General features: G+C 42.5%; 1 protein-coding gene across 3 annotated transcripts; it reads left to right on the forward strand.

The window, feature by feature from the left end:
* The first annotated feature begins 538 nt into the window (after positions 1–538).
* On the forward strand, positions 539–18441 carry LOC6610291 (C-type lectin 37Db). Of its 3 annotated transcripts, none has more exons than XM_002034850.2 (5): positions 539–1430; positions 5619–6086; positions 13064–13167; positions 16908–17016; positions 17837–18441. In XM_002034850.2, exons 1-5 carry the CDS (start codon positions 1235–1237, stop codon positions 18085–18087), a joined length of 1128 nt encoding a protein of 375 aa, XP_002034886.1. In that variant the 5' UTR covers positions 539–1234; the 3' UTR covers positions 18088–18441. The 3 variants fall into 3 exon arrangements, with proteins under 3 accessions (XP_002034886.1, XP_032574714.1, XP_032574713.1); XM_032718823.1 differs by lacking the exons at positions 539–1430; positions 5619–6086 and adding exons at positions 9757–9877; positions 10000–10202 and having other exon boundaries at positions 17837–18387; XM_032718822.1 differs by lacking the exons at positions 539–1430; positions 5619–6086 and adding an exon at positions 9769–10202 and having other exon boundaries at positions 17837–18387.
* The last annotated feature ends 1294 nt before the right edge of the window (positions 18442–19735 follow it).

A 19735-nucleotide genomic window follows, 5' to 3' on the forward strand; every position in this document is an offset into this window, starting at 1 on the left:
GTCCCATTTATGATAAATCTATTTTGGAGCTCAAGCTTCCCTACCAAAAAAACGCTCCAACTGATAGAAGACATTGATTGTATCTCATGTTAATACCCTAACCCGCAGCAATCTGCTTGCAAGTGTGTATGCCCATCTTCATTAAGGGCATTTAACTGCCCATTCAAGGCCGCGGAGGTGTTTCATCTGCAATTGAGGCGGGTCTAAAAATAGCAGACAAAACCAATTCGCGATGCAGAACTCTGATGCCGATCCGATCCGACCATCTTCGTCTATTGCACACCTGTAATTAAAAGCCATGGAACCCATCTCCGCCAGCAATCTTTGCGGGTGGGAGCATCGAGGAGGAGAGCCGGCGTTGAATGCAGCGACAGCTTAGCGGTTTGGTGGCTCGCCTGGTCACTACAAACAAGTTGGGGGTATATGGTATATATGGAGAGAGAGATCCGAGAGACCGGAGATCGCAGATCGGGCCAGCTGACCGATCGGTGGCTCGGAGAGGAGTCGAGCGAGGAACTCGTTTTAGTCGCGTTCAAACGCTTTAGTCTGTAAGTTAACACGGCGAGTGCAGGAAAGAGCCGAGAAATCGTGAAGCGGTGCCCCAGCCTAGATGTTAACCATTCGGCGGATCGGCCCCGAATGCGAGCAACTTCTGAGATCGGTCCGCGACAGACAACAAAACCAGTGAGAGACCACATAGCCAGCCAATCCGCTCCAGTTCGCTCGATCCCATACAGTTTCTGACTCTCGCCGCGAAAGCGGAAAGAAAGTGAATTGAGTGGAGTAGATCTGGGCGATTACTTAATCCGCGTTCGCCTCCACGCCCAGGCATCGAACGAACCCCGGGCTCCCAGTCCGAATTCGAGGGCGCAAATTAATGGCCTTGGTGTAGAGACCCACCCCGCCCCTCCAGCGTTGACAGTTGGGCGGAGAAAAGCATAGTATTTGAATATTAAAAACTAGATCCGAGCGATACCACACATTTCCCCAAAACTTTGATAATTTAGAAAGCGAAGCTGCATACCAAATAGGCCCCAGATCTAGAGACACCCGAAAGTCCAACCTCCGCCGGTCAGTTGGCTTTCAGTTCCAGCTCGAGATCGCAGGTTATAGCATAGCACAGCCGACTGGCTTTCCCCGGTTTTCGGTTACGTGCATCCGAGAGGTCTCGCCAAGTGCACTTGCAACTTTTACTGGTGTCTAAGATTCGCGTGAAGAGTGCAAATCGGTGATAATGATCCGCCCCACACTTATCGTAGTGCTCATTTCACTGGCCAGTGTCGATTCCGGCCACAACTCACCCGTGACCACCATCCCGGTGGCCGAGCCCATCAGCCAAGTGCCCTACGGCTTCCAGCTCGGCCAAGCCAATCACATCAGCAGCAGCAACATTAGCCGGAGTGGAGGCGGAAATGGTCGTGATAAGAGAGGTGAGTACTTGGCCCCTTTGAGCCACTTTTCCAAGTGCCCCCATTGTGGCCATCCGTGTCAGGGTCGGAGCCTCTCGGTCTCTGTGATGGACATCTTCGAGGGCCGCTCTCGATTGGTTCGCAAATACTACCAATTGCTCTTGGCCGCATCTAGACTTTGCATCGAGCCTTTTCCTAATGTGGTCTTAATGTGGGCGATGTTGGTGGAAACGCGGCGGCATTTCAAGGGTTCTGTGGTTAAGGAAAACCCGTCAATCATACCAATAAGAACATAAGTAACAGCAAACTTGTTGTAATTTAACTTTAATTAACTCTATACAAAAATGCATTCGCCAAAGTTTATTTTGCAAATCTTCCAAAATCAAGTTATTTGTTACTTATGGTACAAATCATAATAGATAGAATTCGGATTTGCATAAAATATCTCCACACATTTATAGCTACTTTTTCTGCATACTACTTAAAATTCGCTAGCTCATCGTGCGATTTTCACACATGTAGTACAACAAAAAAGCAGATTTCAGCTAAAACCGTAGTGGCTGTTATTAAAATGCTAATTGTGTTTCCCCTGCACCATTTGGCATTTAAAGATTTCGGAATTCATAAGCATATAATATATATATAAGCGAGTCCCAATCAACTAGATTCACATCGGAGTCCAACTTTTGCATCGGCTTAATCTTTCTCCGGGTTTTTATTATATATATATGTATAGTTTCTGTGTGAGGTGCGTTCAATGCCCATCTTCTAGATGCATAAATATTCACAAGAAAACCAGTTCGGATAATATTTTTCTCCACTTTTGTGCTGCGCTGCTTGACTTTGTTTTTTAATCGGAATGCCGGCGACCTCAGAATATTTAATAAAATACTGAAAAGAAGAAAATACACAGACGTAATCAAAAAGGACGTCAAACACTATGCAAAAACATTATTATATTAGTTTGTGACCAAAGTCGGTCCATAACCCGTGACATTTTGGCCAGAACAAAAGCGGCAAGAAAAACGGACACGTGCCCACAGCCTTTCCCACAAAAGTGGCCAAAAGATTAATGGGTCCAAAGAAGTATGAAAACACGAGTTCAAAAACCTTTCGAATAGTTACTGGGAATATTAAGCCAGTAAAGAATGTTAATTTGCATTGGAAATTAAATTCGCTCGTCGTGATGTTCAGCAATTAGCCAAAGTTGTCCAAAAATAAACAAATGATTACGAAATATGCAAATGCGTTTATAAAAATGTAAGAATGATCTCGTGATGATATAGGCCTACCACTTAAGAGGGCAATTTGTCACGATAAGAAGGCTGATTGCTTTGTGAATGAAGTTTTTGAATACTCTTATTCATTCAGTAGCCTATGCAAGTATTAAATACAATTTATATATTTAATCAATACATTTAAACTGAATTTTTGTAACATTTTAATAACAACTTGATGGCCAGCAATAGATAGTTATTTGGGCTATGTTAGAGTATTCCCAAATAGCCATAAAATAAAATTACACATGTCAGCATTGAATGAATAAATCTTTCGGGCTTTGCAGCTTGACATTGAACCACGGCTGCCAACTTAACTAAATTATGATCTAATATATCAAAGTGTGCATATGAAAGACCGATTCTTGGGCACCTTGAGTGCGTCAATCAAAGGGGTTTGACCACAACTGGAAACCTGAGAGCTGCGTAACGTATACGCCGCATTGGCTGCTCATGTAATTGCCCGAAATTAGAGATACAAGCCGATGGCGCAAGCGTTTGAAAAAGTATCTTTATGGAATGTGGAAGCTGGTCCGCAAACAGAGAAGCAGAAAAAACAATCGTTTAGCGAGCGGAATTGCGAAATCCTTTGTCTCAGGGCAACTCCTCGCAGCTAATTGACCTCTTTTCAGCCAAGCGGCAATTGCACGGCCCTCAAATAGTTGCAGTTGCAACTGCAGCCGCTCGTTGCAGCAGCGCGAGTCAGATACATTTTACGGTTCTTGGCCGCGGATTCAGATGCTGGTGGAAATGATTTACCGCTTTGATAGGTTTCGCCTCGTTTTTCACCCAAGGCAAGCCAACATCCTCAGCGAGTTGTCATGATTTATGTGGCCTGTGCGAACGACAATTAGCCGGTCCAAGTATCTGCTATATAGTTGTTGCCCGATATAGATACACATCGGCACGGAGATCAACTGGGTCACCAAGTCGTGAAGTTATTGAATGCCCGTCGATCGAAAACTGCACGGGGAGAAAATATCTGGAATCAAACAGATACAATCCTTCAGATACTTCCATGTAAGTGGTATCTATTAGTTCTCTGAGTGCATTTCTGTGATCAGTGTGATCGGCGATTGTGTATCAGAACTTCCCCACTTCCCTTCACAACTTCAGAAGCATTTAGGCCATCACGTTTCAGCTGCTGTCAAATTTTCAATCCAATGACCAAACGCCAAGAAAATGGCGCCCAACAATGGGACGTAATTTATCTCGCATAATGCCCGGCTAACTAGCCAAGGATTGCGGCTCTGGGGGAACAATAAGTGAACAATGAACTCGAGTCTTGTCTGGCTCATTCGAGTGCGTCGAGAGCCTTTTGTTCTCGTTTCGAAGGCGACCTCAAAGTCAAAGTCTAAGCCCAGCTCGATTGGTAATTAATGCGCAAATTAAAGTCTTGTTCGATGACTTGCCAATCCGCTGGGACATGGAGGCACCTGAAATTCTGGCAAGTCGTTGAAAAGTACCCACATCCGCTGAGTATTACTCTAAATGTTTGTGCTGAGTGGACTGAACGTGAAGTTATTTGAAAAATTGGGCTGCAGGTGTATTACAATCGAAATTAATACACTCTCAATTATTTGATAATGAATTTGATTGCAAGCAGAGTTCAAAAGTACTGAAAGCCCATTAAATTATATCAAAGCTGTGTAATCGCTTTCCTTTCCCAACCCAACTTTCCAATACATTTCCCCACAATTTTCACTTAATTACTGAAGACACGAACTTTCGATTAACCACCTCTGATCTGAATGAAGATCTCTGCAGCCAAGTGCTTCGCCCATTCAGGGAGTCCAATTTCATTAGCCGAAGGCAATCAGATAAAGGTCGAATTATCGGCCATACAAAGTCAAGTGAGCAGCGGCCTTGTTTTCGGTAATCCGGCATTAATGTTTCACCTGACATCTCGCAGCCCCGCAGCCCCCCAGCCCCCTGCAAATCCCCCAGAAAAACCCCAGAAAGCCGCTCATGTCCCCACTCAATCACGGGCAAATGTCAGGGCGGAATTTTCAACTCTTTTTGCGGCGTAATGTTGTGCGCTTGGCGCCGATAAGCGGTAAACAAAAAGATATATTTAAAAAATATTAAAAACATTACGTTAAATGCGCAATAAATTGTGCTTTATTTTTCTGTACTGCTCTTTGCCCTCTGAAGATAAATTTAACCCGAAATGCCACTCAAACTAGGAGCCGACGGCTGGGCGGGGCTAATGCATCACAGGGCAGTTAGCACGGCAGGGTATTTCGGTATTTCGCAATCCGGGCCCAGTTAATAAAACTGAAATTTATATCAATTATTTGGCCATTCTGCGCTCATCACAGGGAGCTCCGGAAACTGGAAATGGCCATAAAGCGGCTGCAATCCGCTTAAATGCTGGGCAGTAAAAGTTTTTGCCGACCTTGACACACTTTTTGCCCATGCGAAAGAGCAAGAGATTATGACTGGATACCGACCGTATTACCATATCTTCTCACTTTCATTCGGAAAACTCCAGCACGAATGCTCCACGATCGAGCTCCATAAAGGGCAAGTTTGGGTCTTCAAGGGGTCTTCCCCCGATTCCCGGACTTTTGAATGATGTATGCGTGTCACTGCGAAACCCCAACGACGTAATCAAAAATCCATCAAGTGGCGTGCGCATCATGATGCCCTAAGATTGATATAAAAAGTCGCCACTTCATTGCCTAACTGATGGCATTAACTCGCTAAGTGTGTGATACTTGGCACAAGGGTAACCAGACTTCGTGGGCTTTTTTTGTTTTTAAAAACATTTGGTTTAATTACTTTATTTTCAACACCTCTACGTGGGTTGTCAGTCCCGCACTTTATGTAATTACCCTTAAAAATCAAGATACGCCTCGTGTTGCATAATCTTTCGGTGACCCACATGTGGCACTACTTGTCCGATGATTAATTGTGCTCCCACTTTCAGGCGCCCAACTGGATCCGAGCGAGATTGCCCGTCAGAATCAGATAACACAGCAGATATTCGCCAACTATTTGGAGCGCCGGCTGTTTCCCAATCGCACGGCCAACCAAAAGATTCCCACCATCGCGGACATCCTGCCCAAGCCGAAGCCATCGCCACGACCCCGTCCTCGAGGATTCGCGGCCAGCGATGGCGGAAACTTCAAGAGGAGCGGAGGTGGGGCTCAAAGGAACCGCCTGGCAGCTGCCGCCTCCAAGAGGCAGTCGGGCTACAATCGCAAGCGACTGCGCGAGGAACAGGAGGAGGAGGAGGAGGCCGACGACCAGGAGCGGGATCAGCAGCCGCTGGCCAACCAGGAGGACTTCGACTACGACGTGCAGGAGTCGCTGCAGAGCGTGGAGTCGGAGCAGCACGACCAGTACTATGGGAACATATTCCATCGCGATCCCAGCGAGAACGAAGTCGATAATGGTGAGTTAAGAGCGCTTATTCTGGCATTTGAGAAAAACAAATCCAATCACCTCTAATGTATAACCTATAAATTTACAACCTGCATTTCTGCTCTAAACACCATCAATCAACTGCCCATTGACCCCACCCCATCGATGAAGAGATCAAGCGTGGAATTTGTGTTGAACCCTACTCTTCACCTGGAGGCTGGGCCATTAGCCATGCTGACCATCCATCAATCCCACTTAAATTGCTTAGTTCCACTCAATGTGGTCCAGCTTCCAGCTGCATCACCGCAATTAGTAACTCATGCCTTGAAATTAATTCGGCTTTTGAGATATTTTGGCGCAATTCATTCCTTGATAAGTTGCTTTAATTTCATTCCATTATGAGTTCATGAAAATTCCATATCGGGTCGAATTTGCAATTAACGTTCCGATTCGTTTTCTGGCGTGTCTCGTTTAGGGATTGCCAACAATTACTTACAATTTCCTTAAATGCTATGTTTAAATAAGCTGCTTATTGAATTCCCCCTGTGTTTTTGAACTATTTACTTTATTAATTTTGTAGCACTCGGTTTGTATTGATTCAGCTTCTCCCCTTTTGGTTTCAATAGTACACATATATCTCACGATTATCAGTACTATTCCAACTCATTACCCGCACTTCTCAAGCGTTGCCCTGCTTCATTATTTATTTGCATTTCGCAGCTTTTTGTTAGCACTGATCGCTTTGTCGCCTCCGGGACCACAGTGCGTATGATGAATGGCCTCGGGCTGCATATGTGTTTACATAACTTATCAGACGAGCCTCGTTTTGCCAGGCTATTTACACAATTTAAAGGCTAAAAAATTGGCAAACTTATTAAGTTTTTATTTCACTTAGCCCAGGGTCCAAACTGGTTGCCATCCGTCCCTCCTTATTCGCACCGATTTTAACCCTGAGCAAAATCTTTCAAAAAAATTTACGACCACGAATCGAATCGCATCTCATCGCATCGCATTGAATCGAATCGAGACGACTTTAGAAGTAGTTCGATGACGGGATTTTATTTCACCTAAACGTCAAACCACTAAAATTTATTGCCCACACACGAGTCGAGAAAAATGTGAAACAAAAGAGCTGCCATAAAACTGAATTCGAGGAGGCATTGCACCCACTTTTTTAAGTTGAGAACTAGTTGTTAGCGAATCTTTTAAATTCAGTGCGACAGTCGCTTGAGATAAGAATTTGCATGAGTATTTTGAGAAAAGAGGAAGTGAATTATCGCATCTTTATTTATTGTTCCCCCTTTCAACAAACACAGAACTCAAATTCTCCCAATAAAAAAACACATTTAGAGGCGCAAACTCAAATTGATACTAGTTGTCTAGTTCAGCAAGCTACTTGTATCACATTCATGGCCCTAAAGCGTATTCAAAATTAGCATACAAAAGCTGATTTCGAATTTCCATTCCATTAGCGTCATACGAATTGTAAGAGCATAGGTTTGAAGATCCATCAGAGGCCATTTATTGCGTAGACTGTGATCAAGGTTTTCCAGCAGCAGATTTGTTTGAGGGGATTCACCCGACTTGAATCACATACGAGGGTCAATTCGGTGGGGTCGATCGATTCCAAGAATAAACCATTCTAAACCAAATCTATTTTTGGAATCATATGCAAATGACCAAGGGTTTTCAGCCACTTTTATATTATATCATTATGATTGTTAAAATTAATGGCAATTAATGGTTTTCTAATCATTTGTAATTTGCGTCACGAGTTCGATTCGGTGAATCCCCCCGACGAAAAGCTCAAAGAATTTCGAAGTCTATCACATGTGGCCTTGACTTTAGGTGGATAGCAATGAACTCGTCGCCTATATACGTACGTATTCATTCTGAAGTCGGCTCTAATCTGGTTTTGTGTAGTAAAACTACTGAAATCCGAAAATCAGCTGCTCTGCTCTGAATCGTATCATGTTTTACCGAAGCCCTGCTTCCAATTAATTAATTAGTCCACCCATGAAGAACTGCGAGGCTGTTGCGATGTTGCTTACAAGATACCAGATGAAGGAAAAAAATAATTTAAAACACGTAAGCTGCCTTAAACAACAACAAAAACAAAGACCCACCGGGCGACAACACGAAGTTGTTTTTGCTGCAAAATGCAACAAGTGTCTGCCTCTTGGTTTTTGGACTCGGTTTTTGGATTTCTTCACAAATTGCGGCAATTGCAGATGAGTTTCCTCTGGCTCTTTGCGTTTCCCATATGCAATCGGAATTTTTGAACCTTTTTTGCTACTGGCATTTTCTGCAAAAAGTTGTCAATAGTTTTTGTCCCCTTTGGCGGCACAATCAATTTTATGGCCGACTCTTAATTGCAGGCACTGTGTTTTATGAACTTAATGGATTTACAATTTGGCAAAGAACTTCTGGCCTTAAACGCCAAGTTATTGCTATTGTTTTTGCTATATATTTAACGTTTGGAAGAAGTTCTCATATAAAATTAAATTTATATAACATCATCACGGATCCACATCTTTAAAATCACATAACCGTAGTATCCCACCATTTATCTTCCCATCACTTCTACGTGATCTCCGACAAACATCGCGTATACGCCATGTGTGACCGTAAGGTAACAAACTAACCAGCATTCGCTGAATGAAAAGCAGTTGGAGTTGAACACTCTAAGCCGAAAACTAGTTCATCATCTGCATCCCAAGGTCGCCGCAAAGAAATTTGGCCAGCAACAGCGAGATGTGAAGTTTGCTGGCTCGGCCCAGTTTATTCACACACCAAATTTGGATACCACATTTGAAATGCATCCGATTCCGGGCGAAAATTGCGTAATCCGAGAACCCAGATCTCATATGAGAACTGAATAGAACATATCGGTGTGGAGCATCCAAAACCGCAGAAGTGAAAACCGAATTCTGAAATGATTCCACTTTGCAGCTTGTACCCGGTAGTTGCAGAGTGTGTTAAATGAGCCCAGATTTATGCGAGTTCTTTCGTAGTCAATTTATATTTTATTTAATTAGCTGGTGAGTCAATGGTATTTCTTGGCGCAGATCTTCCGGGTACACCGCAAGAATAAACCAAGAAGAACTTCACCTGAAGTCAGCCTAAGATGATATCGCTCTATCTACCATAAATATATCTACTGTAAAGTAGCAAAGATACTGTGTTTTGTTATATTTTTTATGAATAATCTGGGGCTATCGGGTATCTCATATTCGAGCCACTAAACTGGAGCGTTCTTTTAAAGGTTTGGTGTTCATTTCACGTCATGGTTCACCTTGGGAGGCTTCGCATTCGGATTCGGCTTCAGATGCGACTGGAGCTCTCGATCTCCAGCTGAGGTTGTGTCAAGTGTTTGACAAACAACCGCAAGTGTCCGCCGACCGCTGGCCATGTCCATATATGTATAACGCATATGGCCGATCTCGGCGATGTTAATCTTTCGGGCTCGATTCGCCTTTTCTCCAGCAAACAAGTTGGTCGGCGAGTCGGAGATCTTGGGCTCTCTCAAACCAGTTAGCCAGCTCACAAGCTGAAGAGCCGAAGCGCACTGAGTGTATCTCCCCGGCAGCTTCTCCAAGCCCCATCTTCTGCTCCAAGAGGTATCTCTCTCTTGCCCCGAAACCTGCGGCGGGCCGAATTCTGCCTTGGTTTGAGTCAAGTTGGGCCGAAAGAGTTAGTTCTTCGACAGCCGACGGTCAGTTTGGGCGCACGCCTGCGCAATCCGTTTAACACGATCCAAAATCAGTAGTTTCCGTCTCCGCATTTTGCCAACTTTCGACTTCATGCGATAAGCATCTATTTGTATTTAAAATAATTCATAAATCAAAAAAAAAAAAACAATCAACGACCGAGCAAGATATGCGTTGAAATACAAAAGCGAAATTTGTTCGATACGCATTTACAGATATTTTCGGAATTTTCAGGGTAAAAGTGTGCGGAAGTGTGTAAAGCTGAAAACAAACGCATAAAACAACATTTACATATAGCTCATACATAAAATATATTCAAATCCAAGCATCCAACATGCAAAAGTATTTGCTTCTGTCTGTGATAATCTCCCTCCAACTGCTGTGCCTTTTGGACAGGACAATGGCATCGCCGCCCAAAGGACCTGGTCCCGTAGCTGGTATGTGTTGATTTGGAAAATCTGAAAAACTAACCATTGCATAACGCAAACTCTAAAGGAATCCTGCACGAAAAACCGTATCAAAAGCAAACTCACTTTCACTTTCTCAAATTGGTTGGTTGGTTAGTCGGTTGGTTGGCTGGGATGTGTGAAGTTGGGCATCCAAATGGAGGATTTTTGTGCCGAAATGGATGACGTTTGGACAGCTACCGAATTCCATTTGAATTTATAGCGGGCTCTCTGCTTTTGGGCCAATCGATTTGTTTTGCCTTTTCTGACTTCGATCGAAATTAGTCAAATGCTTTTTGTGCACCTGCCTGCATTTTATTGCCTTTACTGTTGGCTGTTGAAATGTTTGCAATAAAACAAACCATTTCGTTGACACAAACAACTCGCCAGGGGAGTTAGTATATGAATGCAAAATCCAATATAAATCACTAGAAAAGGAAATCAGGCCCCATTAAGGTTGAAATCGAAATGAAGTATTTTAATGAAGGTCAGGGTAAAATGTGTAAAGCAATATCAATAAGGATTAAACAGAAAGCCAGAAAACACGAATACACTGGAAAAAACGTTGGCTAGTAACGTTTTATCACTCCTTAAATAAGTTGCCACTGATCAGAGAGAACATAATTAATAATAACTAATCATACGTATTAAAACAATACAAAAACGGATTTAATTATACTCGATATTCTATTGTCTGCTGGCATGCTTAAACTAATTTGCATAAAACACGAAAATGTTCTGTTGCAAAGGTGTGTATATAAATTTAGCAGGAAGCGGCACTGACAAATTCGTTTGAATATCAGTTTAATAACGCCGATAAAATGAAGAAAATAAAGGATACATAATTTCGAAACTGGTTTATAATCGTCATGATAAATAGGCTCCACACATAAAAAGCTATAATCGAATTTTGTTTGCTTAGAAAATTAATAAACAATCAAAATATCTGTATTTCTCCCTTTAACGGTTATCTTTGAAGTTGATTGGCGAACGAAAGCTGCATTTGAGTTTCATGTTTGCTCGGATCTTAATCAATTTGGCACCTTTAATTTGTTTCAAGTCAGAGAAGATGGCTTTGCGTAGCAGGAAAAGCTCAGCTGGCAAACAATTTAACCGGTCTTTAAGGTGGGGAATTAATTAACAGAGAAGGCTTAATTTCATGATGCAACACTTGCGAAAAATTTATAAAAACTGCAAAATGCTGGGAAAGTATAGTATATTAATTAAAAGTAATAGGTGCTAAAAGTGGATTACAAAAGTAGGTGAATCCCCTAGGCAGACTGTAAATTACCGTCACCATAAATCTATTATACTAACACCTAATATTAACGCTTATCATAAGTAGCTAGTTTTACGACGGCCTTAAATGTATCCACAATTTGCCACCTATAAGAACAGCTATTCCCTGAGTTTTCTGGTAATTAGCCAGACCCCAGATACCTAAACCTCTTGCCAAATCTCTGCATTGTTCCAGCCATTCTCTCATTGCATTGTTTACGACGGAGTCAAAATGTTAACTGCTTTTTGTTCACGTTTTCACACGGACTTGGCCAAAGTAAATTTATTTCTTTTTCGAGTGAATCCCATGTCACTACGCCCCCTTTATAAATCAGCCGCATTCGACAATCGCCATCAACATAAAACGAAATTCAGCACGGCCTTCGCGGAGGGGCAGACATGGCGTATGATTAATTAATAAACATTGGCGCGAAGACAGTTACGAAACAAAAGGGAAACCGTTTCGGTTTCTTGTGGGTAGAACGCAGCGTAAGTGACCTTCACATACTTCGGATCAAACAAAAGTTTGACCAGACACTGAATCACTTATCCGAAATGAGTTCTAGTTCAATCTGGACCGCCTTCTTGCGTCACTGCGGATTATGCTTAAGTATCTTGGACAAGTCGAACAGGTTCTCGGATATTTCCTAAGAGGAACGAGTTCCCAGCGAATATGCTTCCCCTTGACATCTGCAACAAACACATCAAACTCATCGTTCGCAATTAGTATTAACGTCTTTGTCCACCTGGTCACTAATATGTCCGCTTAAGGTGCGTTCGGCACTTAGAATCACAAATTAAGATTGGCTTTTATGCGGCAGCCAATTAGTCAGCGATCATTAGAGATGAGTCAAGCGAAAAGTGAAAGAATACTGGAAAGATCTCCATTCCCCATTAGACTCCAATTTATAAGCTGTCAAATAATTTATAGTGATTTTCTTTTTTGGCATTTCGACATCCATAGACGACTTACGACCAAGTGAGAATCAGGCACAAGGCAACCTACATAATAAATGTTTATGGCCCAAAAGAATCGCGAAGCGTCTGCATGTCAACAGTTTTGGGCGTTTAAACGGCGTAGCTAACCAGTTAAAGTCCTTTAAATTTTACGAACTAACCGGGCTCATTTTTAGTGTCTCAGAAACCAGATATCCGAAACTTTATTTTCGTATAGATATAGATATTTTATTACTGAGATTGTATAAAATTTCAATTCGGCGACAATGACCTCGAGTGCACTCGAGTGGGCAAAATCTATCTCTAAGAAAGCTCAAAACCTGAAATATAACATATATTTTAATCAAAAAGTCATAAAAAGTATTATTAATCTTGACTGTCATACGTACTAAAAAGACTATAAACTTAAGATTTTCAGTATGAAAACACAAAACATAAATTTGATACTTTATAATATAATATATTTAAGAATTAATTTTCCGCCTGCGTCATAAGGAAGCGGTTCTCCGTTATCCTTAAGTCGAAACCATTTGTGCCTCGTTTTTCTCGTTAATTATGTTAAGATCGCTGGTTCTCGCAAGACACTAATCCCCATCCTTCCCGATCCCTATTTTTAGACTGCCCCAACTGCGTGGACGAGTCGCAGTACACGCCGAACAAGTGGACGATGCCGCTGCTGAAGCTCGGGGAGAAGCGCTACTACCTCGGCATCTTCTTCAAGGTGAGCCGCATTCCACGCCCCACAAAACGGTCTACAGCCACAATCCATCCGACGACCGAATGCAACTGACCCAACGGCCAACGGACTGAAAGTCCGGTTTGATGGGTCTCCGATTTCTCAGCTGCCGTTGATTGCAAGACGCTTGCATATGGAATATTGCAGAGACAATACTTTTGAGTCTTACACTGCTCAGCAGGTTTCAGGTTGGGCGGGGGAGACAAGGGAACACCGTCCTAGGCCCTCTTTAAACTTTTACTAGAACTTTCTGGTTCCCAAAGGTGAAAGATATAGGATATGGCAGAAATCGCTCGTCTGTAGAAACTCGTGTTCAATGCAGCGTGTGAGTTGATATCTTACACTGGCCTCAGAACAGATATCAACGACATATTTTAATTCAAAGCTGATCACAGAAACATAAAACCAATTCGGCCATGAATAGAAATATCTAGGGTATCAAAAAGAGGCGAGTGCTTGGCCACGGATGGATACAGTTGGATACAGTAAGGTGGCTAACAAAGCGGATATTCATATTAAAAACGAATTAGTCAAAGCATCACAAAGGCGTTCACATCGAGGGACCACCATCGTGTCGGTCCACAGGTCGTATGAGTAATAGAAAGAGCAGGCAACACAGTGGGGAAGCGAGACGGAAGGCGTGGGCATACTAGAGTTGAACGTATTACTGTTTCCACGTCAAACTGAATTATATTTTCATATTCATAAACTGCACAGCAGAGTCTCCTTGAACTTTAGAGGCAGGGCCATAAAATAGAAACTGCTTCACCATTGTAAAAATAATCAGATGCATATCGTTTGTGTTAATCAGTGGACGAAGCCTTTCAGGAAGAGGTTAAGTTTTGGATTTATAGAGGTTGCATAGGGGGATTGATGGATTTGCAAGATTGTCTTCTCATATTGCCAACTTTGGATGCAGTATCTTTTTGTTTTCGATGAGTCAAATAAAAGGCAAATTAGAGATAAATTGAATATTGCAAGTGAATTCCGAAGATGCCAATCATGCAATAAATGTATCTGTCAGTAACCAGAATGAATTCCGTTTAATCCCAAAACACAATCTCCCAATTGCTTGGCATAAAAAAAATGTATCCATTAATTTGTACAGCAAAGCGATGACAAATAAATCTCCACACTTTAAATTCGACATTTGAACGCTTTAATTGCACCGAACAAAAGAAAGCAAATAAATAAATATAAATAAATATTTAATCAACTTTCGCTGCATACTTTGGCTTATGAACGCTTCTCTGAGCGAGCGTGTAAATAAAACAATTCTATTTGGAATATGCCGGCGGATAAACAAAGAAATGAATTAATTATTGGCTCGTTAATTAACAAATAAACATCCATCTCCCTCTAACCAGTCCGTTTGCAAACTCCATAAATATTCCCAAATTTGTTTCGCCTAACGGTACCTCGCCTTCTGGCCACATCTTCCATCCCACTCACTCCCGCAGACCCAATTGCCCAGCCAATTGTCAAAGAGATTAAATTGTATGCATCTCGAAAACTCAGAAGTTTGGCATTTTAATTTGAAATTAATTTTTAATTCGATTTATTCGATCTTACCCTATCTGGAAGAGGTATATACAACATTTTAAAGCCCACATAAAAATTAATTTCTATCAATTTTGAAATTTAAATATGTATTGTTACTATCTAAACTACCTGACTTTTAATTAAATGGAATTTAAATGCACCTTAATTGCCATCGATTATTATATACCATGCTAAAAGGTAAAAACAAATGGTTCAACGTTCTTATTTATCTATGGATATTTGAATATTCATTGTTATTCCCATAATCTTTACGACTTGAAAATTATCATAATTGGGTAACGGTTTTCATTAACTAATAACAGCTTTCAAGAGCATTTCCAAGTTCGTTGATCAGATCAGAAAGTTCAAATTTTTAATTATTAGATTTCTTTCTTTCCTTTTCGAACGGCCGAGTTAATTAACCAGGCTTATCAATTCCAAAGTGTTTTCCGATTATTTATGGGAATATCTAATTAGGAATTCTACCGCCGCCGTTTATAAATATCCCAAAATGCGTTCATTTTGCGTTTTTTCACCTTTTTTCAGCAGTGCCACAATGTTATGCAATACATATGAGCAGTTTAATGCAAATTCATTTCGCGTGTAAATATGCAAATGAAGCAATTAACTTCTTTTTGGCCAAAATAAGGCTTGACAACCGCACGGCGGCAGTCGCTGGCAATAATGTCATTTGCACTTCACGCAGGCGCAAATCAAATCAAACTAATTGAGAGACACCTGGGCACCTGGAAAAAGGGGGAATGGGTGGCCATAAGGGGGTATGGCTAAGGTAGCCGTGCTAATGACATTAACAACCTGGCCAACACTTTGTTGCCACTCAATTGAGTTTTGTGTAAACTTCAGTCGCCAAATTGCACATGATTTAACAGAGTTTTGTGGGCTGCAATTTGATTAGGCCAAAAGCGGTTGCCAAATATTCGAGAACAGAGTGTGGCCGCCATTATACAAAATATAATTAACTCGTGAAAGTGCGTAGGAGTGTAGTACCTTATACTTACTAAATCCCGCACAAAAGATTTTCAAACTCTTAATGAGATTTTCGGTACTATCAAATGCTTTGACCCCAAGGTAATCAAAATATTCGTACCTAAGCACAGATTCTCTTTGTGCGCTAACCTTGTGAAGACCCTGACAACCTTTGAAATTGCTCTTAGCTTTCTTTATTCGCCTCGCCGAAATCAAAGTGCGAGTCAGACAAAGCATTGACCCTCTGCAGTTTCCCTGACAGCCATTCTGGGCCATTAAAAGGAGCCGGCGAACTGGCTTTGCTGCGAGGCAGAGCCCCAGTTTCACCTCGGCACACCAAGCTAATTGACTCCTCGGCGGGGCGAGATGAATCTTTTACAACCCAATAAACACTTCCAGGCGAAAGACAAGCGAAGGCATTCAACGCGCTCCGTCTCGCGCGATTCTGCCACATGTGGCATGTCAGGTTGGCAGGATGCCGCACCTTCCACCATCTGCCGCTTTATTCGCGCACAATTACGACTAATACAATTAAAGCCAAGTTAATGGCGCAAGCAGGAAGCTGCGAGCAGGGCAGGATGCAGGACGGATAGTTGCGTAATCGATTTATGTGCGGGAGATGCGGGATGGGTCCCTAACCCAGACCAAACCAAACCAAATGATTTTTTGCAAGCATCCATTCCTGCTAATGACCAATGGCCAAAGTCCATTAGAGTTAATTGAATATGTTGTTTTGGGGCGGACAGGATATGGACATTCGCCACGTTGTCCGCAAAACAATTCCGATTCGGATGCCAGTCTGGATTCAGATAACGTTCAGATAGGCCAACCGCATCAGATACAGATACAGATACAGAACCGACACTAATTGGCTACAATCCCAACCAGATCCAGAGATAAACCCAATTTCCATGCGAGTGCGTGACCAATGCCGCCCCCTTCACACATGTACTGCCGCAAAAAAAATAACAGGAGCAACAAATCCGAGCCGAGTTTTATTGACAAGTGTCGCTTGGAGGACCGAGATTGAATGGCACCTTTCATTGGCGCGGAATTGAGATCTCTCGACTCGGAAACTGGGTCAACCGATTGCGCAAACACAATTATATAATCTCTAACTTGCCATGCATCTTAGATTCAATGCACTGCAATTCCATTCAATCCCATTCAACTCCATGTGTGTTTTTCCATTGCAGGCAAACTGGTTCAAAGCCACACAATATTGCCGGTACCACGGCATGCATCTGGCCAGCATTTCATCACAGGAAGAGAACGATAGACTGGAGAAGCACATACGTGACTTTGGTAAGTTGGCGAAACAATGATTTATGCAGGGGTCAAGTGATTAAGGTGAGAGCCTGGAAGCCATCGAGGATAGTTCCTCAAATATGAGTGCTGTTTGCCAGACTATATTCAAACTTTATTGCCAAAGTATATGGTTTTGGTAAACTAGAACCATTTGGAATACGCGAAATATACAAACGTATCTTAAGATACTATGTCACTTAAGGATGAGATATATCAAAGATATATTCTAGTCTATTGGGTATCAACTAGTCTGGAGTGCCCTTCAAAGCTTATTGCTAGCTTACTCACCTCTTCGTGAGTGGGCGTGGCTCCCGCCCATGGCCCTGCGGCGGTCAGCTTTCAACAAAAATGTGCAACATTCACTTTTTCCGTTTGTCTGTTCCTATTGCCGTGTGTGTTTTATGGAGATTTATGCAATGGAAAGTGCACCGGAGTTCGTTACTCCAGCTCCAGTTCCAACTCCAACTCCAGCTCCAACTGCAGCTCCAGGTCGCAATCTCCAGTTCGCCAACTCGACCCCCTTTTCAATGGGTTTTCGGTTACCAACTTCCGTGTATTATGGCACTAGAAAGTCCACTGAAAGTCCGGTTCACAAGTCCCCCCGTTTCATTCCTGCGGCTTTTGCAAATGCTTTTGTTGGCTGACCGGCTCTGTTGTCATATTGATCGGATTTTCAACCGATTTAAGCTGTTCAGCTGTCAAATACCAGAGTTTTGTCACGGCAAAGATGTTTTGATTGGCTGCGTCGGGCAGTCAGTGGACTTAACTTAATACCTTCCAAAGCACGGTAATTTAATCGATTCCATTTCATTTCCAGGCCTGGGCCACGAGCATTTCTGGATTTCCGGCACGGACCTGGCCGACGAGGGCAACTTCTTCTGGATGGCCACCGGCAGACCCATCACGTTCACCAACTGGAACGCCGGGGAGCCCAACAATTTCCGGTACGAGAACGGCGAGGAGGAGAACTGCCTGGAGCTGTGGAACCGCGATGGCAAGGGCCTCAAGTGGAACGACTCGCCCTGCAGCTTCGAGACCTACTTCGTCTGCGAGGTGCAGCCCAACTAGAGGGCTCCTCCGTCCTCCGGCTAGCCGGAATCCGTACCCACACCCGTACTCCACATCCACATGCGACTAAGTGATTAGCTGGTTGGCTCCAACTGGCCTTAGCTGGCGATTACTCCGATGAACTTGAATGTCCATCTCGGACACTCGCCGCTGACAGATCTAAATTCGCGTATTCTTAGCTTAGCTGCGTAAGTGTATAAAATTCTTGTTGATAATTAGCTAGTAAACTAATTAAATTATGCTAGGATCGCTTGTATTTTCTCATGTAAAATATAAATAAAATGTATCTTAAAAACTAGACAGCTACTCAATATAAATACAAATTGAGTTGTCAAGGATATCTTATAACTTGAAGTTTAGTGAGTATTTAGTATTTGAGCTTTACATATGCTTTGAATTTTTAAAACACAATAATAGTTATTTGTATAAGTACGGCACTTATGTTTTTAATTAGCCTAAAAGTGGGCATCTATATGCGATTTAATCTCAAAAACGATATCCATCATAGCTCGCTCATTTTGGGGGAAATGAGCTCATCATCTAATCGGCGTTTCCCATGGGGTGCAACGGTGCGTATGAGCAATTCATTTTGAACAGCACCGCATACCACACACCACCGCCCTTCTCCCCCCGCTCAGTAATCTTGTTTCGCCATAATGCGCGCAAATAAAACCGAAAGTGCTGTCAGCAGTTTTCCCCGAAGTTCTGCGCTCTCTTTTTGCCACAATTTTTCTCCTGGGGAATGCAGCCACCTGTCCGTCCGTGTGGCAAGTGAACAAAACTACTGCCGATAGAATAATCAGCTGGAGAGGAAAGCCGAAAGGACGCATCCTCTTCGAGATTTCCATCCTTGATTGACTTTGTTCTGCTCCAGTGACGAGAGAAGAGCTTTTCGCGAACATTGTTGCCAGCGATTCGCGACTCGGCGTTCGTCTTATTGTCCTTATCCTAGTAACAGTCTCCTGTCGTCCTTTCCCGCCTAAGTGTCCTTGTGTCCAGCTGTTTTGCCAGGACTCCCCTCCGGATCCCTCTTGTATCCTGCGAAACAATCGCCGCCGGCAAGGGCTAGTCGCACAAGACAGGACCCAGGGGAACTCACAGGATGCTTTCGTATCGCCAAGGGAGAGGATAAATAAGGACATGCGCAGTATGTCCTCCGAAAGAGAGGATACGAAAGGAGAAATCAGCTGGTGCTGCCAGGACTTTTAAATTTCAATCAAAATGCACAAATAGGATTTTTTTATAGGAATGTCCCCATTTAGGGAGAAATGGAAAGGTATGTGATCTGAAAGCATATATTTCAGGATAACTTAATATAATTTCTTTTTTCTTATTAATTAAATATTAATGAAAGAGTGATGTTCATTTGGAAATTTTGATTAAGGTAGCAAGGTTTCCGATTTAATTTCCTCCAATCTTTTTGGACAAGTACAAATTAGGCAGCCCCAACAAAATTTGGTTTTAAGAACCGCCCTTTCGCGGAATTAGCACTTTCAATTTCCCTCGAAAACTTGATGCCACATCATTATGGCCAATTAATCAATCACTTATCACCCGTCATAGCCAGAACATTTAAAATGCCATCAATCGTCGTGCGATTTTTCCAAGAGAAGACCATGTGCTCTTCACCTTTTCTCTTGCGGATGAA

Source organism: Drosophila sechellia, chromosome 3L (genome assembly GCF_004382195.2).
Source record: "Drosophila sechellia strain sech25 chromosome 3L, ASM438219v1, whole genome shotgun sequence".
Lineage (NCBI taxonomy): Eukaryota > Metazoa > Arthropoda > Insecta > Diptera > Drosophilidae > Drosophila > Drosophila sechellia.